This window comes from Xenopus laevis, chromosome 5S (assembly GCF_017654675.1).
Source record: "Xenopus laevis strain J_2021 chromosome 5S, Xenopus_laevis_v10.1, whole genome shotgun sequence".
Lineage (NCBI taxonomy): Eukaryota > Metazoa > Chordata > Amphibia > Anura > Pipidae > Xenopus > Xenopus laevis.
Genome location: NC_054380.1, coordinates 141,209,530 through 141,231,258, shown reverse-complemented (window position 1 = coordinate 141,231,258; position 21,729 = coordinate 141,209,530). Strand labels below are relative to the sequence as shown.

General features: G+C 37.7%; 1 protein-coding gene across 1 annotated transcript; it reads left to right on the top strand.

Annotated features, from left to right (window-relative positions):
• The first annotated feature begins 20,027 nt into the window (after positions 1 to 20,027).
• On the top strand, positions 20,028 to 21,510 carry LOC108718317 (vomeronasal type-2 receptor 26). The gene has a single exon (XM_041565137.1). It carries the CDS (start codon positions 20,047 to 20,049, stop codon positions 20,965 to 20,967), a length of 921 nt encoding a protein of 306 aa, XP_041421071.1. The 5' UTR covers positions 20,028 to 20,046; the 3' UTR covers positions 20,968 to 21,510.
• The last annotated feature ends 219 nt before the right edge of the window (positions 21,511 to 21,729 follow it).

Here is a 21,729-nt window from a genome sequence, read left to right as displayed (position 1 = left end):
GCAAAAAAAAAAATGCATTTCACTACTTCTACATTAGAAAATATAAATGAAGATAGGCACTGAAAAAATCCGAAAACCATGAAGTTTTGTTGAACAAACAAAAATTATATACAACAAGTCTGATCTTTGCAAGATAACAAAAGGAACTTCCATTGACTTCTACATGATCTCAACAGCTTTTACTTGGCTTTCTTTTGTATTTATAGATTTTATGGTTTTAACATTTGATCAATTATGAAAAACTGTGGATTAAGTAACTGTCTGAAAAAATTAGTTCATTAAAAAATTAGACAGAAATTAGAATTAGAAAGATTCTACGAATGTTCAAAAATCATCCCCTTAAAGTCAAACACCAAAGACACTTTTCAGATGGAGTTTGTTTAAACATCTGTTTACTGTCAAAAAGGCCAAAATCAGAGCTTTAAGCAGTGGCTGCCAAGCCGACCCAGCACCCTATGCAACCCGGCCTGATCTCTCACCCCCACCCCCGCACATGCTCAGTTATATTGAGCGGGGGAGGTGCACATGATTACAAGAATGGAGAGGCAGCTGGAGCAAGAAAGCTGAACTAGGGGTAGGCAGAAAACTCTTCCAAAGGAACCTGCTCAGCACCCCCCATCATTGTGTCCTAGACAGGTGCCTCTTCTGCCGACCCCTAGTTCCAGCCATGACTTTAAGTTTCAGCTCCATGAATTAAAAAAAGGTTCTAAGTAAAATCCATAAATCCCAAGGCTGCTGCTGTATTGGGAAGAGCTGAACACAGGCTATTATGGCTGATTTAGGAAACTCTATAACTGTGCTGCTAAAATATATCAGTGGGTGTAGCTGCTCATAGATTGCAGTTCAGGGAAGATATATAACTAAGGGAACATTGCTAGAAATATACACTTTGGTGTCTCTGTTATTGGCACCAAGATCTCTCTGCCTCATCAGCTCAGGATCCTGCACCATCTCTTTGCTCAGTTCTGTGGATCAATGGAGGTTCTGTTTCCTGACAGATTCAAGGTTCTCTTTGTGGTTCTGATGTTCCAGATATTTCCTTGTGCAGCTGAAATGGCCAGTCCCAGCTCTGGGTGCCAACTGAGGAGCCTCAGCAGGATGAACTACTTTAGTGATGGGGACTTGATCGTTGGTGGAATTCTCCAGATGCATCATTGGTTCATCAATTTATTTCCTGTTAAAACAGAGACAGACAACGATTTAGAGTGTTTATAGTAAGGGCAAGTTACTCTTGTTTTCTTTCTTTCTTTCTTTCTTTCTTTCTTTCTTTCTTTCTTTCTTTCTTTCTTTCTTTCCTGCAGGATATACAGTATCAAGTGATAGTCTGCATGTATGTAACTAACATATTCCTCCATACAACAATACTAGGACTTAGCACAAGAGCTTGGTGTATTTATGGGGACAAAACTGCACTTGCACCTCCGCACTCACTGCCAGTGTAACATGGACATAACTCCTTGGGCAGTTGGTAAGTACAGGGCCTGTGGATACAAGGGGCAGGGAGAGCCCAGTATTAGTAGGGTGCTAGTAAGGAGAGTACATGTGGGTGCTCACGGGCATTATATGGGCACATGTTGTACCTGCTTGAACACTGTTTATTTTTAGATACAATCTTTGTGCCTTTCCTGGTGCTGCTAAACTTTGTGACATATTGTGTAAGTTACAGGTACAGAAAATCAAGGTGGATTGTAAGAAAATAACAAGCTGCTTTGTGCCTAATTCTTTGCCTAATACCCGGAGTTGCCAAATAGCTTGCCTAGACTGAGGCATACTCCATAATGTCTAAGAATCTAAAATGTTCAGAGCAGCAGTGGTGTAACTGTCATACAGCAGCCCAGTCCCCCTGTCCCCGGCCCCCCTCAGTCACAAGATCTGCTGCACCTGTAACTACTTCAACTGAAGCTCGCACAAGAATCTTGGGCTTAACCTTGGAAAGTAGGCAGATAAAGTATAATTATATATATATTCACCAAAATATCTGTTTTTAAATGTTTTTCTGCATAACAGTTTCTCATACAAACTCTATCGGCACCTACTGGTTCTCATTTATACAATTGGGGAGATCAATAAGGACCCAGAGCTTCTGCCTAATGTGACTTTGGGCTATCAGATCTATGACTCCTGTGCCTCAGGGATGAAATCTTTTGCAAGTGCTTTTGGAATCCTGTCTGGAACAGAACCCCCAATCCCAAATTACAGCTGCTGGAACAACAAGAAGGTTGTGGGGTTCATAGGAGACTTGTCTTCAGAATCATCTCTGGCAATTGCGTGGCTCTCAGGGATCTATAGGTACCCTCAGGTCTGTGCTGGAAAGTCTCGCTCCATAGACTGCTACTAAATTCAACCCATTACTGATTTCTTTTTAGTTTTGTGTGTGGGTGTAAGTCAGGGTCACTGTCAGACAGATCCTAATAGGGCCCATACTAGATAAAGATAGTGTCAAATGATATACATGTGTTTTTTATTTTTTTGTATTTTTGTTTTTTTGTATTTTCATTCACCTTGCTTTGGGCTCACTAGAGCTTTGGCCAACTGGGGGTCCCCATGGTACTGTTAAGGCTCATAACCTTTATGAGAAATGGGCTGAAGTCAATTATCCCTACTTACATTATCACATAAAGATGGTTCTGGGAAAGAAACCTAAATATCCTGCCTGTCCATAGAAGTGTAGATGACCCTGTCATTTCATAGGTTTACAGGGTTTCATAAAGTCTCTAGTCCCAGAATTCATCACTTCAGAAAGGAATGAGATTATGGGGGACACACTGAACTGTGAGCCTAATCATAGTTACACAGTAAAGTTGGGTTGAAAAAAAACCAAAGTCCTTCAAGATGAATCCCCCCAAATGAAACCCAGCATTCATACACACACACACTGACCCCTCCATACACTCACATAAACTGTAAGTCATAGGAAAAGGTTTGGGAACCAGTCTTAATTCTTTGGAGTTTTGTTTATCATTGGCTGAGCTTTCAATGTAGCAACTTCTTTTAATATGTAACGTGCCTTATGGAAACAGCAGTATTTCAGCATAGACATAACATTTATTGGATTATTAGACAGGTGCATAAATTTGGGCACCCCCAACAGAGATATTATATCAATACTTAGTTCAGCCTCCTTTTGCAAATGTAACAGCCTCTAGATGCTTCTTATAGCCTTTGATGAGTGTCTGGATTCTGGATGTGGCTATTTTTGACCATTGGTCCATACAAAATCTCTCCAGTTCAGTTAAATTTGATGGCTGCCGAGCATGGACAGTCTGCTTCAAATCATCCCATAGATTTTCCATGATATATAAGTCGGGGGACTGTGACGGCCATTCCAGAATATTGTATTTCTCCTTCTGCATAAATGTCTTTGTAGATCTCCTAGTGTGTTTAGGGTCATTGTCTTGTTGGAATATCCAACCCCTGCAGCGTAACTTCAACTTTGTGACTGATGCCTGAACATTATCCTGAACAATTTTTTGATATTGGGTTGAATTCATCTGATCCTCGACTTTAACAAGGGCCCCAGTAGTCCCTGAACTAGTCACACAGCAACACAGCATGATGGGACCTCCACAGCAGTTGTTTTTCTTGGAATGCGGTGTTCTTCTTCCGCCATGCTTTTTGTTATGACCAAATAACTACATTTTTGTCTCATCAGTCCAAAGCACTTTGTTCCAAAATGACTGTGTCTTGTCTAAATGAGCTTTTGCATACAACAAGCGACTGTGTTTGTGTGAGTGCAGAAAGGGCTTCTTTCTCATCCCCCTGCCAAACAGATGTTCTTTGTGCAAATTGCGCAGAATTATAGAATGTACAGAGATGTTCTTGGAGGTGATCTTTGGGTTGTCTGTAACATTCTCACAATCCTCCGCATATGTCGCTCCTGTATTTTTCTTGGCCTGTCAGACCTGGGTTTTACAGCAACTGTGCCTGTGGCCTTCCATTTCCTGATTCCATTCCTTACAGTTGAAACTGACAGTTTAATAAACCTCTGAGATGCTTTTTGTAGCCTTCCCCTAAACCCTGATACTGAACAATCTTTGTTTTCAGATCTTTTGAGAGTTGCTTTGAGGATCCCATGCTGTCACTCTTCAGAGGAGAGTCAAACAGAAGCACAACTTGCAATTGGTAACATTAAATAAATTTTCTCATGATTGGATACACCTGCCTATGAAATTCAAGGCTTAACAAGCGAATCCAACCAATTTGGTGTTGCCAGTAATCAGTATTGAGCAGTTACATGCATTCAAATTACAAGGGTGCACAGACAGTTTTTCACATTTGATTTAATTTCAGACAACTGAATACTGCTTCACTAAAAATCTTTGTTCAGAAAACACCCCATTATTCAGATGTTCCTGGGAAATGAAAGATATACCACTGTTATCTTTTTTGTTGAAAGTAGTTGGAGTAAATTATTATGCAGACTGAGAGGGGTTCCCAAACTTTTTCATATGACTTTATACTCATACACTAACTATAGATTTTAGTATCACAATAGCCTTGGATATTCTGCTTGTCCAAGAAATCATCCAAGTCACTCTTGGCTGGGAATATATATTTATATATAGACAAATTTATCAAAAACATATTTTAATTTGGAAAGTCTCATGTCTCCTAAATGTGCCAATGCTGAATATGTAGATTTGTTTATAGGTATTGGACTTTATACATAAAAGCTCCCAGTATTACTAGAAAAATAAAAATGAATAATTATTATTTGCTCTTATTCATGTAAATGGTTATAGTCAACAAATACCACTGACTAAGGTGATATCCTAATCCTTAGTATATCTAACATTTAGAAATAAAGTTACAGAAAATACATAACAACTACACAATATTTAGCCAGTCAAATAAATGATTGACAGCCTAACAACAATAGAGCAAAGTACAGATGAAGCCACTTTTAGTTTTGTGTTTGACACAGAGGAACTAAACCCAAATAACTTATTTATCCAATTTAACACAGAAAACGGTGTCACAGCATCCCACCTAGACTTCATGTGAACAATGGTAGCACTGTATTGTTCTTGGAAAAGCTAAATGCATTAACCCTTTGCCTGCCAAGCACATATGTCGTATAATGAGGCAGGCAAGGCCTTTAACTGCGAACAGCACCTAGAACGTTCTGGCAGAAATTGGTGCTGATCTCTGCATCAGTGGCTTTAGCCGCCTCTGCAGAGACTTAGCAGTGGTGACAGCCCCCTGGACAATGAGGCTGGGGGGCTATCATGTCGGTCCTGTGACAGGATTGTCGCAGGGCCGGCTTATAATTGCTAAAAGCTGTATCTGCTGCACTTACCAGTTTCCTCCGGCTTGCTTCTGCTTCCTCCTTCATTGGCGATGCCCACGCACTTCCTGCTTGCCGAGACTTTGCATACATGTTGCTCCATGACTCCTCCAGCCATTAGATATATGGTTTTCTGGGGTTTTCTACCTTCCCCCCTCCAAAACTATATAAATGTTTTGATTTTGCAGCACCTGCAATGACAGAACATATTGGGGACTTCATTTTGCGGCCCCTATATGCCACGTGCTTAGGTAAACCTATACACATTGGGCATAAAACTGTTCAGAGGACCCCAGGCTTTCATATTTGGGGTGATTTATCTTGATACCTAATAGTATGTCGGAAATAAGATGCTGCAGGTTGGAAGTTTTGAGGTGATTTTTGGAAATGTCACCAACATTGCCAAATTTAGAAAAGGTTTGCGGCTTGATGATTTGGAGTAGAAAGACATGCATACCCAATTTGGATTCAGGGGAATGTGTACTTTCTGAAAATATATGGTTTTCTAGGGTGAACATACTTTTTTCTACCTTTGCCTCCCCCAAACTATGTAAATATGTTGATTTTACAGTATTTGGAATTACAGAACTGATAGCACAAATGGGGTGTCTACATTTTGGGGCCCATATATGCCACATGCTTAGGTAAACCAATACATATTGAGCATCAAGCTGTTCAGTGGACACCTGGCAATCATATTTAGGGTGTTTTATATTTGTAATTGATGTGTGGGAGATATGATGCTGTAGATTGGAAGCTTTGAGGTCATTATATGGAATCATTTTTGTATTCTTTATAAAGCCACTAATTCTTGTTTACCTATCGTCCCAAAACTTCCATCTATCGAATGCCCCTGGTTCCATACTTGGAATAAATTCAGGGTTATTCATCAAGGGTTGTAATATTGAAGGTGATGGGGACAGATGAAATTTGGTTTTAGTTTCATGTCAAAGTTTTAAGTTTGGTTTTGTTAGGGGATGTTGGGGACCAGCCCCTATTATAGAATTATTCTCTATCCATAAGGTATTTTCTATAGGAAATGACAGAACATATTGCTTTTTTTATTGCTTTTTATGATGATGTAAGTAAGATGCTGGACAGTAGGGGAGCAGTAGATCTATTTGGATTTTTATAGATGCTGTAAGCAAAATAGGCAGCTGGTCTGGTCCCACTTTCATTTCCTTTATTTTGGGGCCAGCTCGCTGCTTACATATGCAACAAACTGTCACAAGGAGTTGTTATTGTAAAAAGAAGCTATATTCAAAGCATTATGCATCTCAAATATTTACTCTTTAATTTCCTTACAGTGTCCAGACTCACCTTTGTCCTTCAATATATGCATCCTCAGTGGGTTACACTTCCACAGCAATTAATATATTCTGCATGTTGCTTCCTTACATTCCAAATATAAGAAACAAATGGTGTATGTAAACCCATGTGTAAATGTGCCAATCAGTAATATGGTACAAAGTCAGGATCCAGAAGAGTGATCAAATAGAGAAGGGTCAGTTCAGGCAGTGATACAGCAAAGGTCAAAAACAGACAAAGGTCGGGAACAGGAAGAATCACATCCAGGAACTATAGGACATAGACCTACATTGGGCAATGAGTCAGTGCAGTGTAGGGGGTTTTATAGGCAACTTAATGGCTTACACTGATCAGCTGAGGTCAGATTGACAACAGGTGAAACAAGTCATGTCTACTTGCAATTACATGGAAAGCAATAGGAGGGAAGGAGGACCATAGCTGTCTGCTCACATAGCACAGGGGAAATGCAGAGAGCCCAGAAACACCAGGTTCCCGGTTTAACTCCAGGCTTAATATTACACTATCAGGTATGCATATGTAAAACATTAGCCATTCAATTGGTTTATAACCAGTTTTTATACTGATTATCTTTCATTACAAGAACATTATAGACAAATAGCAGGTGATCTTTTTACCCATAAAGAGAATCACGTACCAGAGGCCTCCCCTTCAGACTAGAGGAAAAGAAGTTTCATTTAAAGGAACAGAGTAGGGGGTTCATCACAGTGAGGACAGTGAGGTTGGGGAATGCACTGCCGGGTGATGATTCAGTTAATGACTATAAGAGGGACTTGGATGATTTCTTCGACAAGCAGAATATCCAAGGCTATTTTGATACAAAAATCTACAATATATATAGATATTGGTATATATATATATATATATATATATATATATATATATATATATATTTTTTTTTTTTTATTATTATTTTTCTCAGTGGGTGTGTATAGGTATGTGCCCTGCGTTTCATTTGGAGGGGTTGAACTTGATGGACTGTGGTCTTTTTTCAACCCAACTTGACTATGTAACTATGTAAATATATATAATGAAGGTGAAAACATATGTATAAATACTTGTAATAATCCAATTTTTGGTTTCTGCCATTCTTGCCAATAAGTCTGAAGAAAATATTTAACTAATCCCATATCTGCTTCTTTTTTAGCTTCACTAGAAAACTGAAATGTTTTTTTAATCTGCAGATCAGTTACAGCTCTGAAAATCCAATATTGAATAACAAAGTAGAGTTTCCATATGTCTACCGAATAATCCCCAATGAGTTATCAGAAGTTGATGCTATAATGAGCATGTTTAAGTATTTTGGCTGGAATTGGGTTGGACTTATTGTATCAGATGATGACTATGGTTACAGGGCAAGTAAAAGGCTTGAAAAAGTAATGAGAAAAGAAAGTGTCTGTTTGGACTTCCTCATCAGACTTAAATGTAATAGCGATGAAATAGTCAAAGGTAAAATTCAAGAAACAATCTACAAAAGTACAGCTAATGTCATCATGCTCTTTCTCAGTTCAAAGTATTCTGAAAACATTAACGGTTTTTTTGATCGTGATAAAATTCCCCAAAAAATATGGATTGCATCCTCATATCTCCCCCGTACAATTTTAATGCCACTTTTTCCAGCATTTGATACTTTAAATGGCACTTTGGTATTTTCCATCCAACAAGGAGAGATTCCAGGTTTTAAGCAGTTTTTCTATTCCTTAAATCCATTTAAATATCAACATGACATTTTACTCGCAAACATTTGGCAATTATTATTTGAATGCAACTTGCCAACCAAAACTCAAGTTACATATCGTTATAATTGCACAGGGAATGAATCATTTGATAATATAGATCTGGTAGCCTATGAAACATTTGATTTCAGAATATCTTATCGGATTTACACTGCAGTTTACGCAATGGCTCACGCTCTCCATGAACTGTACGGCACAATGACAAGTCACCCTAAATCAGCAGAGAGTCTACAAGTTTATTTTAAGCAGTGGCAGGTAAGTTGGTGAACAGTTATACTTAAAATATACAGTTGGTAAATAGCTACTTAGTCATATATAGTTAATTTAGGTTGGAAAAAAAACAGTAAATATGTAAATAGGGTAAATATATAGCCCTGGATATTGCGCTCATCAAAGACATCACCCAAATCACTCTTAAAAGTATTAAGTCTGCAACTACAACTTCACCCAACAGCTTATTCCACAACCTCATTCAATTATATTCTTTTCTTTGTGAAAAATATCCCCCACTTTTTTATCTATTTATAAAATTCCTTAATATACTTCTAAATAGTAATCATGTCCTCTCACAAGCACCTTTTCTATAGATAAAACATTTTTCTTTAGACCAAACTTGAACAACAAGGGGAGTGGAAGCAACCATCTGTGTGAAAACAGGCACTTAATGAGTAGTCCTTAAGGCAGACATATACTAGGGTTACTTTTTTTTTTGTACATGCATACATTTCTAACAGATGTATATGTGCCTGCCTTAAAGGAGAAGGAAAGCTATGGAGGCATTTTATTGGCAATAAATTAGCATAGTACAAGTTAGAATGCTATATTTATTCTGCAGAATGCTTCACCATACCTGAGTTAAAATCTATAGAAGCTCTCTCTGTTTGTTTAGGATAGCAGTTGCCATTTTAGCTTGGTGTGACATCACTTCCTGCCTGAGTCTCTCCCTGCTCACTCATAGCTCTGGGCTCAGATTACAGCAGGGAGGGAGAGAGGAGCAAACTGAGCATGCTCAAGCCCTAGCCCTGGAGGTTTAAGCTGAAAACAGTTAGTCTGATACAGAAGCCCATGAGTACACAATAGATGGAAAGAAATGTGATGTTTCTTTTGACAGAGGACTCAGAGCAACATTACTTTGAGGGTTTACTGGTATATTTTCATAGACCTTTCTGATAAAGCTTACTTAGTTTTAACATTTCCATCTCCTTTAAGGACTGCTCATTGAGGGCCTGCTCTCATCCATACAGTTGTTTTCATTAAACCTCATTTGCTCATTTTCAGCCAGACACATCTCTCTGCAGAGGGGCAAATCCCTGTATGGAACTTATAATGGGTCATTTTTGTCTGCAAGTGTAGTGTGCAACTTGTTGTAAATCACCCCTATAATTCCTTCTACAGGAACAGGGACACATTAGATTGGTTTATATTGGTATTTTCAAATCTGTGATGTTTTAGTTTTTCTTTGGGGTCTTAATTCTGCGTTTGTTATAAGGTGTTTTGTATGTTGGTTTTATCCTTAATAATAAAATATTCTTACATTTTTCATACATCTTTGTGTTGTATTTTTGGATATCATAAGGTATTCTGTATGTTTGCACTATTAATCACAAATAGTTTTTTTGAAACCAGTAGTGAAACATGTCCAAGCCTATGTGTGCCCTTTAATGTACATATGTGTATTAAAGAAGGAGGTTTTGTTGTTCCAAAACATTTGCCTTTTTATATGCGATAGTAATGATGTTGCTTTGCTTGTCATTTAATGACCATGTCTTTGTATAAAATCATGTAAAATGTTGGTTACCATTTTTTTCCTTTATTTTGCAATACATAAAATAACATTTAAAATTAATTAATTAATAAATTAATAAATTGTGATTTTTCAGCTTGCCAAGATTGTAAACATTATTTATGTGCAATTGTGATATTTTGTACAATTTTTCATAAATTTTCCCCTTGTGTGTTTTTGTTTAATGTATGATTAATTTATTTACAGTTATTTGCTTATTTTCCTTTGTCTCTTTCATTTGAAGGAATAGTGACTTTGTGTGTCCTTTAATGTGCATTTGTAATATGGAGGTTTTGTTGTCATCCAATCAACCAATACATATGCTTTTTTATATGTTATGGTCATTTTGGTTAATTTGTCTATAATTTATTGCCACAAGTCACAAAGATTGTCATTAGGGATGGTCGAATTTGATCCGTTTCGTTTCGCCAAAAATTAACCACCGGCGAAATGTAACCGACGCCCATTAAAGTCTATGGGTATCCAAAAAATGTGAATTGTTTTGATGCATGTCTGTTTTTTTTTTAAGCACGACGCTATACAAGTCTATGGGCGTAATTTTTGAGGCAAAACAAGGCGAAAAAAATTTGCCCATCCCTAATTGTCATCTCCAATTACAAAGATGCTGAAACCGATGAATAATGTATTTATTTTCAGCCATAGGATATAGTTACATTAAAACATAAAACTTCTGCAGATTCTTTCACTCTCTGCTTCTCTCTCACACTCACAGTGTTTCTCTCCTGAAGCCTCCAGAACATCTGTCATGCAGGGGATGCACAGGCAGAGTGCTGGTAGCCATACAGGGGCCTCCTCTCACTGTAAATCTTCTCCTGTAGGTTTTCCACTAGCCTAAATGCTTAATTTCCCTACTTTACACACAATCACCTTGAGGGTTCTGTCCCAATGTAATCACTCCTCATTGGGACAAAAGATTGTCCTATCTCACTAGACTAACTGTGTTTCACTCCTAGAGTGAACTCAAACAACCTTCTACCACTAGCTAGCCCTAAAGGAGTCACCCAAAGATTGTCTGACCATTTTTGGTCCTACCTATAGGACCTCTTTGGCCTATTCCTAGGCCAAAGAGGAAATGCACAGCTCCTGAACTTCCTTATATAAGCTCATGAAGGGGAATTCCCCTACAGACCACCCCTAGCTGGCCACTAGCTGGACATACTGTAACATTGCCTAAATTTATACATTATGAAAAATAAAAAAATATATATGTTACCTCTTTACAATGGTGTGCTATATCACTGGAAAATAATCTGGTAAAATGCACTTTGGCAAAAATAATATAAATGCAAGTTATACACTAAATGGCAGTGTGTTGGGAGTTTCCTTAAATGAAAAGGATCTAGGGGTCTTTGTAGATAACACGTTGTCTAATTCTGGGCAGTGTCATTCTGTGACTACTAAAGCAAATAAAGTTCTTGTATAAAAAAGGGCATTAACTCAAGGGATGAAACATAATTGTGTCTCTTTATAGGTCCCTGGTGAGGCCTCATCTGGAGTATGGGGGCAGTTTTGGACTCCAGTCCTTAAGAGGGATATAAATGAGCTGGAGAGAGTGCAGAGACTAAGTGCAACTAAACTGGTTAGAGGGAGGGAAGAGTTAAATTATGAGGGGAGACTGACAAGGTTGGGGTTGTTTTCTCTGGGGGAAAAAAGGCGCTTGTGAGGGGACATGATTAGACTTTACAAGTACATTAGAGGACATTATAGACAAATAGCAGGGGACCTTTTTACCCATAAAGAGAATCACGTACCAGAGGCCTCCCCTTCAGACTAGAGGAAAAGAAGTTTCATTTAAAGGAACAGAGTAGGGGGTTCATCACAGTGAGGACAGTGAGGTTGGGGAATGCACTGCCGGGTGATGATTCAGTTAATGACTATAAGAGGGACTTGGATGATTTCTTGGACAGACATAATACAAAGGCTATTGTGATACTAAGCTCTATAGTTAGTATAGATATGGGTATATATCATTTATGTGACAGTTGGGAGGGGTGTGTGTATGGGGCTGGGTTTTTATTTGGAGGGGTTGGACTTGATGGACTTTGTCTTTTTTCAACCCAATTTAACTATGTAACTATGGTGAAGAAGATATTCTTGTTTTAAAATACTTAAGAATGTTTATGCATAATCATATTAAGGCGGTCCAGTCTGAAGGCCAGTTAGGGGGATATTTGGGGTGAGTGCTTATTTGTGCCCTGGGTACCCCTGGAGCTATAGCAGGGTGACACCCCAATGTTTCTATATATCTGTAACCTTGTTATGAGCTAAGGGGGCCCAGTCTGAAGGCCAGTTAGGGGGAGATTTGGGGTGAGTGCTTATTTGTGCCCTGGGTACCCCTGGAACTATAGCAGGGTGACACCCCAATGTTTCTATATATATGTAACCTTGTTATGAGCTAAGGGGACCCAGTCTGAAGGCAACTTGTACAGGCTGATACATTAGATAGCTTTAAGAAGGGGTTGGATAGCTTTTTAGCAAGTGAGGGAATACAGAGTTATGGGTCATTTTTCCCCCTCTGAGGCAAATTGGAGAGGCTTCAGATGGGTTTTTTGCCTTACTCTGGATCAACTGGCAGATAGGTAGTTAAAAAAAAAGAAGGTTGAACTTGATGGACATGTGTCTTTTTTCAACCTTACTTACTATGTTACTTTGTAACTTAGGGGGAGAATTGTAGTGTATTCCATCTGTATACCATGTATCTCCATAGAATATCTATAGAATATCTATAGAGCTTTTATGAACATTTATTATATATCCAGAACTGTAACATCTTTTCCAGCATAGTCAGACATGTATTTCGCACATGATGGAGTGGTTCAACGCTTCTTTTATCTGGTGATTGATAGGATACATGGAGATTTGAGAGGGGTGACTATAGACAAAATACTGACTCAATGTTTAACCGAATTAATTTTCAAATTAAAACATACAGGTCTGAGTTTGGTTTAAATGGGCATCTGAATTTCCAGGCCCTTTTATAAAACCTTGTAATCCATCTTTCCAGCAGTCAAAATTAGGAATATATGGCACATATTTTTAATTTGTCTATGATAAGCTGAGTCACTGGCATACCTATGTCACTGTTGCTTTAATATTTTATCCCATGTTCAAACTGCTAAATTTATATTATCAGATTGTCCCTTGTATTCCCCATAAACATATTAATATCGGCACAAAAGTAAATAAATGCCAATTATTATGAGACTGGGGATTATTAACTGGTCACATTTCTGCCCATGTTCCCAAGATGCAGATGGTGCAAGTGTGGATAATGTTGAGATGTGGAAAGAAACAATTGGAGTCATCATAGTGAGTGTATAGCATGGATTTCCATGGAAATTGTTAGTTCCAGATTGGCTCTGTAAAATGACTTTAAACATTACTTCTGCCCCAAGTTACCCCTTTTATAAAGTTGTGGTAGCAACAAAATAATCATTGGAGCAGAGGCAATGAAATGCTGTAGGAGTGATACAAGGAAGAGGCACCTGAATAGATATTCTCCATGGACCAGTGAGATTCTTCATAGACACATGGGTATTTCTACCATTGGAGGACTTACATACACAAGACTCATAGCCAGCTGAGTTGAAGTACTTTGTGAATTAAGCTATGCTTTTAGATACCATTAACTACCATTTCTGTGGCCATGGCAAGTTATACCCAGTGAGCTGCACGTTTATCCACAGTTGTGAGTGTATGAAAAGCATATATCCACATCAGGAACTCTGAATGGTGCCCAGTTGGAACTTTTGTTCAAGACTGTTCAATATATACCAGCTTATTCCCTGTTGGATTTGGGCTCCTTGTATATTATACTCAGGTACTGTGAGTGGGGACCCCCATCCACCCTGCCATAAGGGCTAAGGTTTCTTTTACTCTTTTAGGGTTTTCTGAATAAAATTTACTGGAACTATAATCAACGTGGGCAGGGTTGTCTCCTTTTTTTTGTTTGGTTGTGTTTAATTAAAGATTGGAGACACCCAATTGATGCTAATTAAAATTGATCACTTAACTGAAACTCCTGTTGTACCATATGTATTTGTTTAATCTTTTTAAGCTAAATGCATTGATGCGGCGTGTGAAATTCAGAATAACTTCTGGAGATGAAATAAACTTTGAAAACATTGGAGACCAACCAGCCTGTTATGATATCCTGAAATATTACTTCTTTAGATTAGGATTAAAAAGGATAAAGGTTGGAAGTTTTGATGCATCCAAGTCTGATGGGAATCAATTCTTTTTCAACTACAGCGCCAGTCTCTGGGAACCCTATTTTTCAGAGGTAACAACACAGACAAACTACTGTATGTACACTTTCAATTTTTAGTATGGGAAAGCCAAGATGGGAGTTATATGGAAGCCTGTAAGTCAAAAAAACTACCAAAACATTTCGGTGTGGGGTGAATAAAGTCTTTATTTCCATCCTGTTTACTTTTTTCCCAACTGCTCTTTGGGGAGCCAGTTGCTATTTGTTTTTTTCCTAATACAGGTATGGGACCTGTTATACAGAATGCTCGGGACCTGGGGTTTTCGGGATAATGGATCTTTCCATAATTTGGGTCTTCATGCCTTAAGTCTAGTAGAAATTAATTTAAAGATTAAATAAACCCAATAGGCTGGTTTTGCTTCCAATAAGCATTAATGATATCTTAGTTTGGATCAAGTACAAGCTACTGTTTTATTATTCTGGAGAAAAAGGAAATCATTTTTAAATTTTTGGATTATTTGGATAAAATGGAGTCTAAGGGAGGCAGCCATTCTGTAATTCAGAGCTTTCTGGATATCGGGTTTCCGCATAAGGGATCCTACACCTGTATAATCTTTTTATACCTTTAAAGCTTTATAATCTTTTTTATAAATGTGTCCAATATTTAGGACTACTTTAGTTAGAATTACCTTTCTGTAATGTGCCATGTAGTCTTTTTTGTGAATAGTAAAGGACCAGTAACAACAATTTTTTTATTTATAAAATAAAAACTAGACCCTCCAGATAATACTCATATCCCACTGCATGTTATGTATTCACCTTGGATTTAACTTAAAAATCACAAAAAGATCGCCTCCTTGCTATTCAATGCATTTTGAAAAAAAGGCAATAGGGCGACAGCAGCTGCAGCTCTGTGCGCACCCCTGACAGCTCTCCTCACATGACATTACGGAAGTTGTTCATGAACCAGGAAGTTGCTTCAAGAGGGCTGCTTCAGTGGATCATGGAACAGCTAGGGGAGAGGCACACAAGTATAAGGGCTGCTTCAGAGGTTCGCGGGGAAGAGGGAAAGGCTGAGAGAGACCAGAACTGAGGTGGGGGGAAGGATGCGGTATGTGAAGGGAAAGGCTAAGAGAGAGAGGAACACTGAGGAAACACTGAAGAAAGGCTTTGTATAGCTTTTCACAGGGAAAGGCTGTGTAAGGAGAACACTTTGATTTTGAAAGCTTCGAAGATACTTACGGGTAACTAGAGGTTGCTAGGTGATGTCACTTCTGGAAATGATGTCACAAACCAGGAAGCTGGAACCTAAAGAACAGGAAGTGGCTCACAGCAGCATGCAGGCAGGGTTGAAGATGCTTTTCTAGTGCTGCAAGATGACGTGGCCCCTTGGACTCCATGAGAAGGCTGTGGTTTCCATTTTCCTTAGTAGAAAGCAGGATGGGACTGGGTTCTCTAAAAGGTGTTTCTGGTCCTGGTACTGGACCCCAACCAGTAAGAACACTCCAAGGTTTATGTCACAGCTTGTACTAATCTATACTGCTGATATGAAGCACAAAACACTAAGGAAAGTCACTTTTTGTCAAGCCTTTGTTAGAGCAATTGACTAATGTTTAGTTTCCATGTTATGCTTTAAATTCATGACTCTCTTTCACCCCACAGTTTGTCTATTCTAATTGTAGTGAGCCCTGTATACCAGGGTACAGAAAAGCTAAAATAGAAGGAAAACCAAGTTGCTGTTATACCTGTGCACAGTGTGCTGATGGGGAAATGTCTAACATAACAGGTAATGTATGTCTGATCTCAAATGCAATGTCTAAAGGTGGGATGTTGTCAGTTCCAGAAAAAATCAAAGAGAGAAATAGAAAATGGGAAACCAATGTTTTCTTTAAAGAAAACAACAAAAACACAACGATAAAATGTTTAGTTACCTTTCCCCCTCAGGTAATCTAAATTTCTAGATAGTTTTGCCCACTCCTCGCAGAGCTTCTTTATATTTGTGGAGAGGGGAGCAAAGCATTTACAAACATTGGACTTCTTATAGTGACCAACTTGGGGCAGCAAAACCTACATTCTAGTTTTACCTTGTAGTAGAAGTCCAGAACACTGGAATAAATGAAAAGCTTTAACTTAACACTATTCCATCACCCTTAGTTCTGTGGGGTGGTTTGTTAATCTTGAAACAAGACAAAATAACACTGAGAAGTAGGAAGGAATTAATTATACTGTGCTCATTATATTTCATTTACATGACATTGTCAGACAGAGAGACTGGTACCTACTGTATATCACTGGCTTTGCAACAAACTTAAATCATCAGCAGATCAAAATCTATGAAATAGTTCAACAACTATTTCTCTATTAATCCACATTTCTCTATTATTATTATTATTATTATTATTATTAATAACATGTATTTATATAGTGCCAACATATTTCGTAGCACTGTAAAGTAAATGTGTTTATACAACAAAATCACATGAATTACATACATAGAACATATGCAAAAGAGGCTCCAAACCCTTGGATTGTATGACCATTGTTTCCTAAAGGTGGCCATACACGGAGAGATCTGCTCGTTTGGCGATATCGGCAAACGAGCGAATCTCTCCCCGATATGCCCACCTTGAGGTGGGCAATATCGGGCTGATCCGATTGTGGGCCCTAGGGCCCAACGATCGGACGGGCGTTCAGATCGCGGGACCGAATCAACAAACAGATGCGGCCGCGATGGGATTTTTAGTCCTATCCTTGGACTATGCCTTGGCCTTGATAGCCTTGGACTATCTTGAAGAAGATAATACTCCTATTAGCCTTTCTTGATTCTCGGATTTCACATTGTTGTTCTATAGAAGTAGAACTTCCATGTTAGGACCAGCCACTCCTGATACCCTCCTGAGACATCTGACCCAGTATGGCTCTAGTCTGGTGGATTAGAAGCTATTCTGACACTTACTGGAACATCCATATGGCCTCTCCTGTCCTAAGGTCAGCTTCATTGATGGAGTTCATATATGTAGGATAGTTGATGTACCACATATAGACATGTTCCTTACATGTGGGATGAAAACAGCCAGGTTTCATGGGTGATTCATGGGTGATTCTAAGCATCTCTCCAGGGGTTACAGTCAGCCTCCATGTTCATGTGATTAGCCTTTAGTTTCATTGGAGTTATTTTATTTTTGGATCTGGAAACCTTAGGGGTACCCAGTTCTACCTCTCACAAGACTATGTAAAGTCAACCAACAAGGGTTCTATTCCTCAGGTACAGTAGTTGCTAAGTTGGTACCAGTGTTCAATGTTTTCACTGTTAGTGGAGTCTCCCTCAGCACAGGACCTTACACGGTGTAAGGAATTCTAACCCAATGTATGTCTCAGGTGCCCTTGTCCCTGTTCTTTAAGGATCTGTTTTCTGTTAGAAAAGTTCTGACTGCCAGGCATTCCTATATGTAGGTGTGTATGGTACATGCCTCGTGTGCCTCATTGTGCATTATATGCCTTGTGCTTGTTGTAATATTCAAAACAGGTCATACCTACGAAGGGGTCTGTTTTAGGTTCTTACTCCTACCAAGTGTTTCTTACAGGTGCCTTGTATCTGCACTGAAACTCGGCATTCATGTGATGGAAGCTTTCTGGTGAGTAGAACAGTAAGTATTTCAACTTGCTGAATTCACCATGTGCAGGGTGTCTTCATCTCTGTACTGACATGGAGTTGGACAAGGGAAAGAGTAAGATTGCGTCATACTTACTGTGATCTTCCTTTCCTAAATGAACTCCAGGGGGATTGGCTATCCCAATCAGTACTGACATGGAGTTTGTGTAGGAAAGGAAGATCATGGTAAGTATGACACAATGTCAGCATATTGGATTTTTACATTAGAAACTAGACAGCCATTAGGTTTGAATTTGCGGTTTGACATCTCTTGTCACGTTTAAGATCCTGTATAATACGAAAATGAGTTTTATTTTCGGTTGTAAACTTGTTTAGATTAATCATTACTATTTCAGATTTCGGATGAAATTGATATGTTAAATGGATATGAAGCACTATGATTTATGAGACAAAATTTAATACGACATATGATTTACATTAAGCGGGTTGTTTGGGCAAATATATATACTATATTATATTATGAATTAGTAGCTTGATATAGATATATGAAAGTCACTTTTGAAAATTAAGAATTTAATAATTTAATAATGATTTAATGATTTAATATGTTAAAAATTGAAACAAAAATTTGAGTTTAAAATTTGAAAAAATTGGAATATTAATTAGCACTTTAGTTTATTTGAAACACATTTTAGTAAAATGATATAATAATTAATAGATTAACACATAAGCACAAATTGTGTTATTTTTTAGACACTTGTTAAAGTATAGTTGAATTTAAGATTAATTAAATAAAACGAAATATGGTATTTCACATTAAAATAACGGAATAGCACATTAGATAAATAAATAAAATTAAAATAATAAAGGTAAACAAAACTTCATTCACTAAGGACACTGATATCACTATGATTTTATTTATTATTAGTGATTTATTATTAGCACTATTCATATATATGAAGGGATTCGGTTATTTATTTATTTATTTGATTATTTATCTGTTGTAATTTGTAAAAATACACTTAGTTTTGGGGAACCAGTTTCAAAATGATAGTAATCTGATTTGGCATAGTGCTTCGATCTAAAGCGGAATGAAGTTGGTAATAGATCAGATTTAATACTTTAGTTCAACCGATAGACATTCTAATGAAACAACTAATCGCCATTTTCTGAGTCTTTGCTGTAATATGATCTGAGTTACGCCCCTGTCTTTTCTCCTTTAGATCTAATGTTTGATAATGATTTGAATATAATGTGATATGAGTCCATGATCTGAATATAATGCGATACAAATTTATATTTAATATAAGTTTCATAATGTAAATGGATACTCTTGAATTTGATGCTAAGTTTGAAGCGATTAAAGTTTATGTAACTTACGGAACTTACGAATTTTAGCATTCTATCTGGGTATATAATAGATGGTCTTATTTTAAAAAATGTTTAAAAAAAATGTGTCAAGAAATATCATATTAACGGTGATTTTGTAAATTAATTTAGAATTATATAATTATATAATTATTTAACTTGATTTAAGAATATGTATAAGAGCAGAAATTTCGTTTCAGCTGAAACAATTTTAGGGTTAAAAATTCAAAAATTTAGGATCACTGATTTACAAGTCATATCCTTTTTACCTGTTTAAATGTCAGTTCACGGCTGTTTTCAATTATGCCTATGACTAAGTATCTTTGGATACGAAACGCGTAAGGATCATTGTTTTAGCTGTTTAAATAAAGATCTTTTATTATACCTGTTGGTCCATGGAGTGCGTGCTTCTTCGCTATCTACGCTGAATTCTGTTTGCCTAGAATTGTGCTTGAACTGGTGCTTAAACTGTTCTTAACTTCTATGTCTCTAAGCTACTTGATTTACCTTTACCCAGTAAAGGCAAATATATTACAAGGGTCTTATATATAGTGTGATTATAATTTTCATGAAATTAATCAACACCAACTTGGTCCACATAGAATAAAGAAATTTCAAATCTGTTTGATGGCCTTGACTGCATTAAAATTCATTTGACACCTGGCTGATAAGAATGCCAAGTTTTGCCCCAAATAAATCACCTAAATGTTATTGTATCCTTTTACTACAGATGCTCAAAATTGCATGAAATGCTCTAAATATGAAAAGTCAAATTCTGGAAGAAACAGCTGCATCCCAAGGAATATAAATTACCTTTCCTATGAAGACCAACTGGGCGCTACTTTATCCTTCATCTCCATAATATTATCCATCATGTGTGCTGTAATCCTGGGAATCTTTAGAAAGTATTGTCAGACTCCTATAGTGAGAGCCAACAACCAATATCTCAGCTGTCTCCTCCTCATCTCTCTCATGTTGTGTTTCCTTTCCTCTTTATTATTTATTGGGCGCCCCACACAGATATGTTGTATCCTTCAACAAGTGATCTTTGGGATTGTGTTTACTATTTCTCTTTCATCTTTGTTGGCTAAAACTCTCACAGTTATTATTGCCTTCAATGCCACAAAGCCTGGGAGCAAGCTGAAGAAGTATATAGGAACCCAACTGTCCATCATACTAATCATTGTATGTTCTTTAGGTGAGACTGTGATTTCTGCTGTGTGGTTGGCCTCCAATCCCCCATTTGCAGAGGCTGATACTCTTTCTGATCCAGACTATATATTTCTGTTCTGTAATGAGGGGTCTGGCATCCTTTTCTTCTGTATAATTGGTTATATGGGAACCTTGGCCCTACTGAGTTTCATTGTTGCATTTCTAGCCAAGGATTTCCCTGACCGATTTAATGAGGCTAAAAACATCACTTTCAGTATGTTGGTGTTCTGTAGCGTGTGGGTGACATTTGTCCCTGCATACCTGAGCAGTAAGGGGAGTAGAATGGTGGCTGTGGAGATATTTGCCATTTTATCTTCCAGTGCTGGATTGTTAGGCTGTATATTCATTCCCAAATGTTATATAATTTTTCTAAAGCCTGAACTGAACACAAAAGACCCAATTGTTAGAAAATGATAGAATTATACAGGAATAAGAATTTCAGAAAAACCTTGGGGAGGAATAAAGTAGAGTACCCATGGAACTATAGCAGGGTGATTGTCATCCCAGTGACTTTCTATATATCTGTAACCTAGTGATGAGATAAGGGGGATCAAACTGAAAGCCACTTAGGGTGAGATTTGTGGTGAGTGTTTATTGTACCAAGACGACTCCATTAACTATACCTCGATGTTCCTATATATCTGTTACCTTGTTATAAGCTAAGGGGCCCAGCCTGAAAATCAGTTAAGGAGAGATTTGGGATGGATATATATTGGAACTGCAAATATATCTGGATGACTATTACTCCAGTGTTTCTATATTGCCATAACCATGTCTTGAGCTTAAGCTTCCCAGCCTAATGACAAGTTATAGTTTGATTTAACATGAGGGCTTATTTGCTGCACTAGGTATCCCTGGAGCTAGAGGAGGGTAATTGTCATAAGAAAACATTGACAAAACCACCAAAGTAAGAGATTTAATTAGAAATAAGAGATTAATTTCCCTGGCAGAAATGCAAAATAGATGGGGCCTACATCCCAGAGATAGTTGGGGCTATACTCAACTACAAGGGTTTATACATTCTAGATTGAATGAAGATTGGGATAGAATGGAAATGCCCTGGGAATCGATAATTATTTCTCAGAAAGAACTGAGTAAACTGTTATCCAATATGTATAAATTACTCCTTGAGACCTATCATCCTAGTTTTGATTCACAACGAAGAGATTGGGGTAA

Bases quoted from the DNA above. Each gene is read 5' to 3' on its own strand.
- LOC108718317 (XM_041565137.1), top strand. From the start codon at position 20,047: ATGTTATTGTATCCTTTTACTACAGATGCTCAAAATTGCATGAAATGC.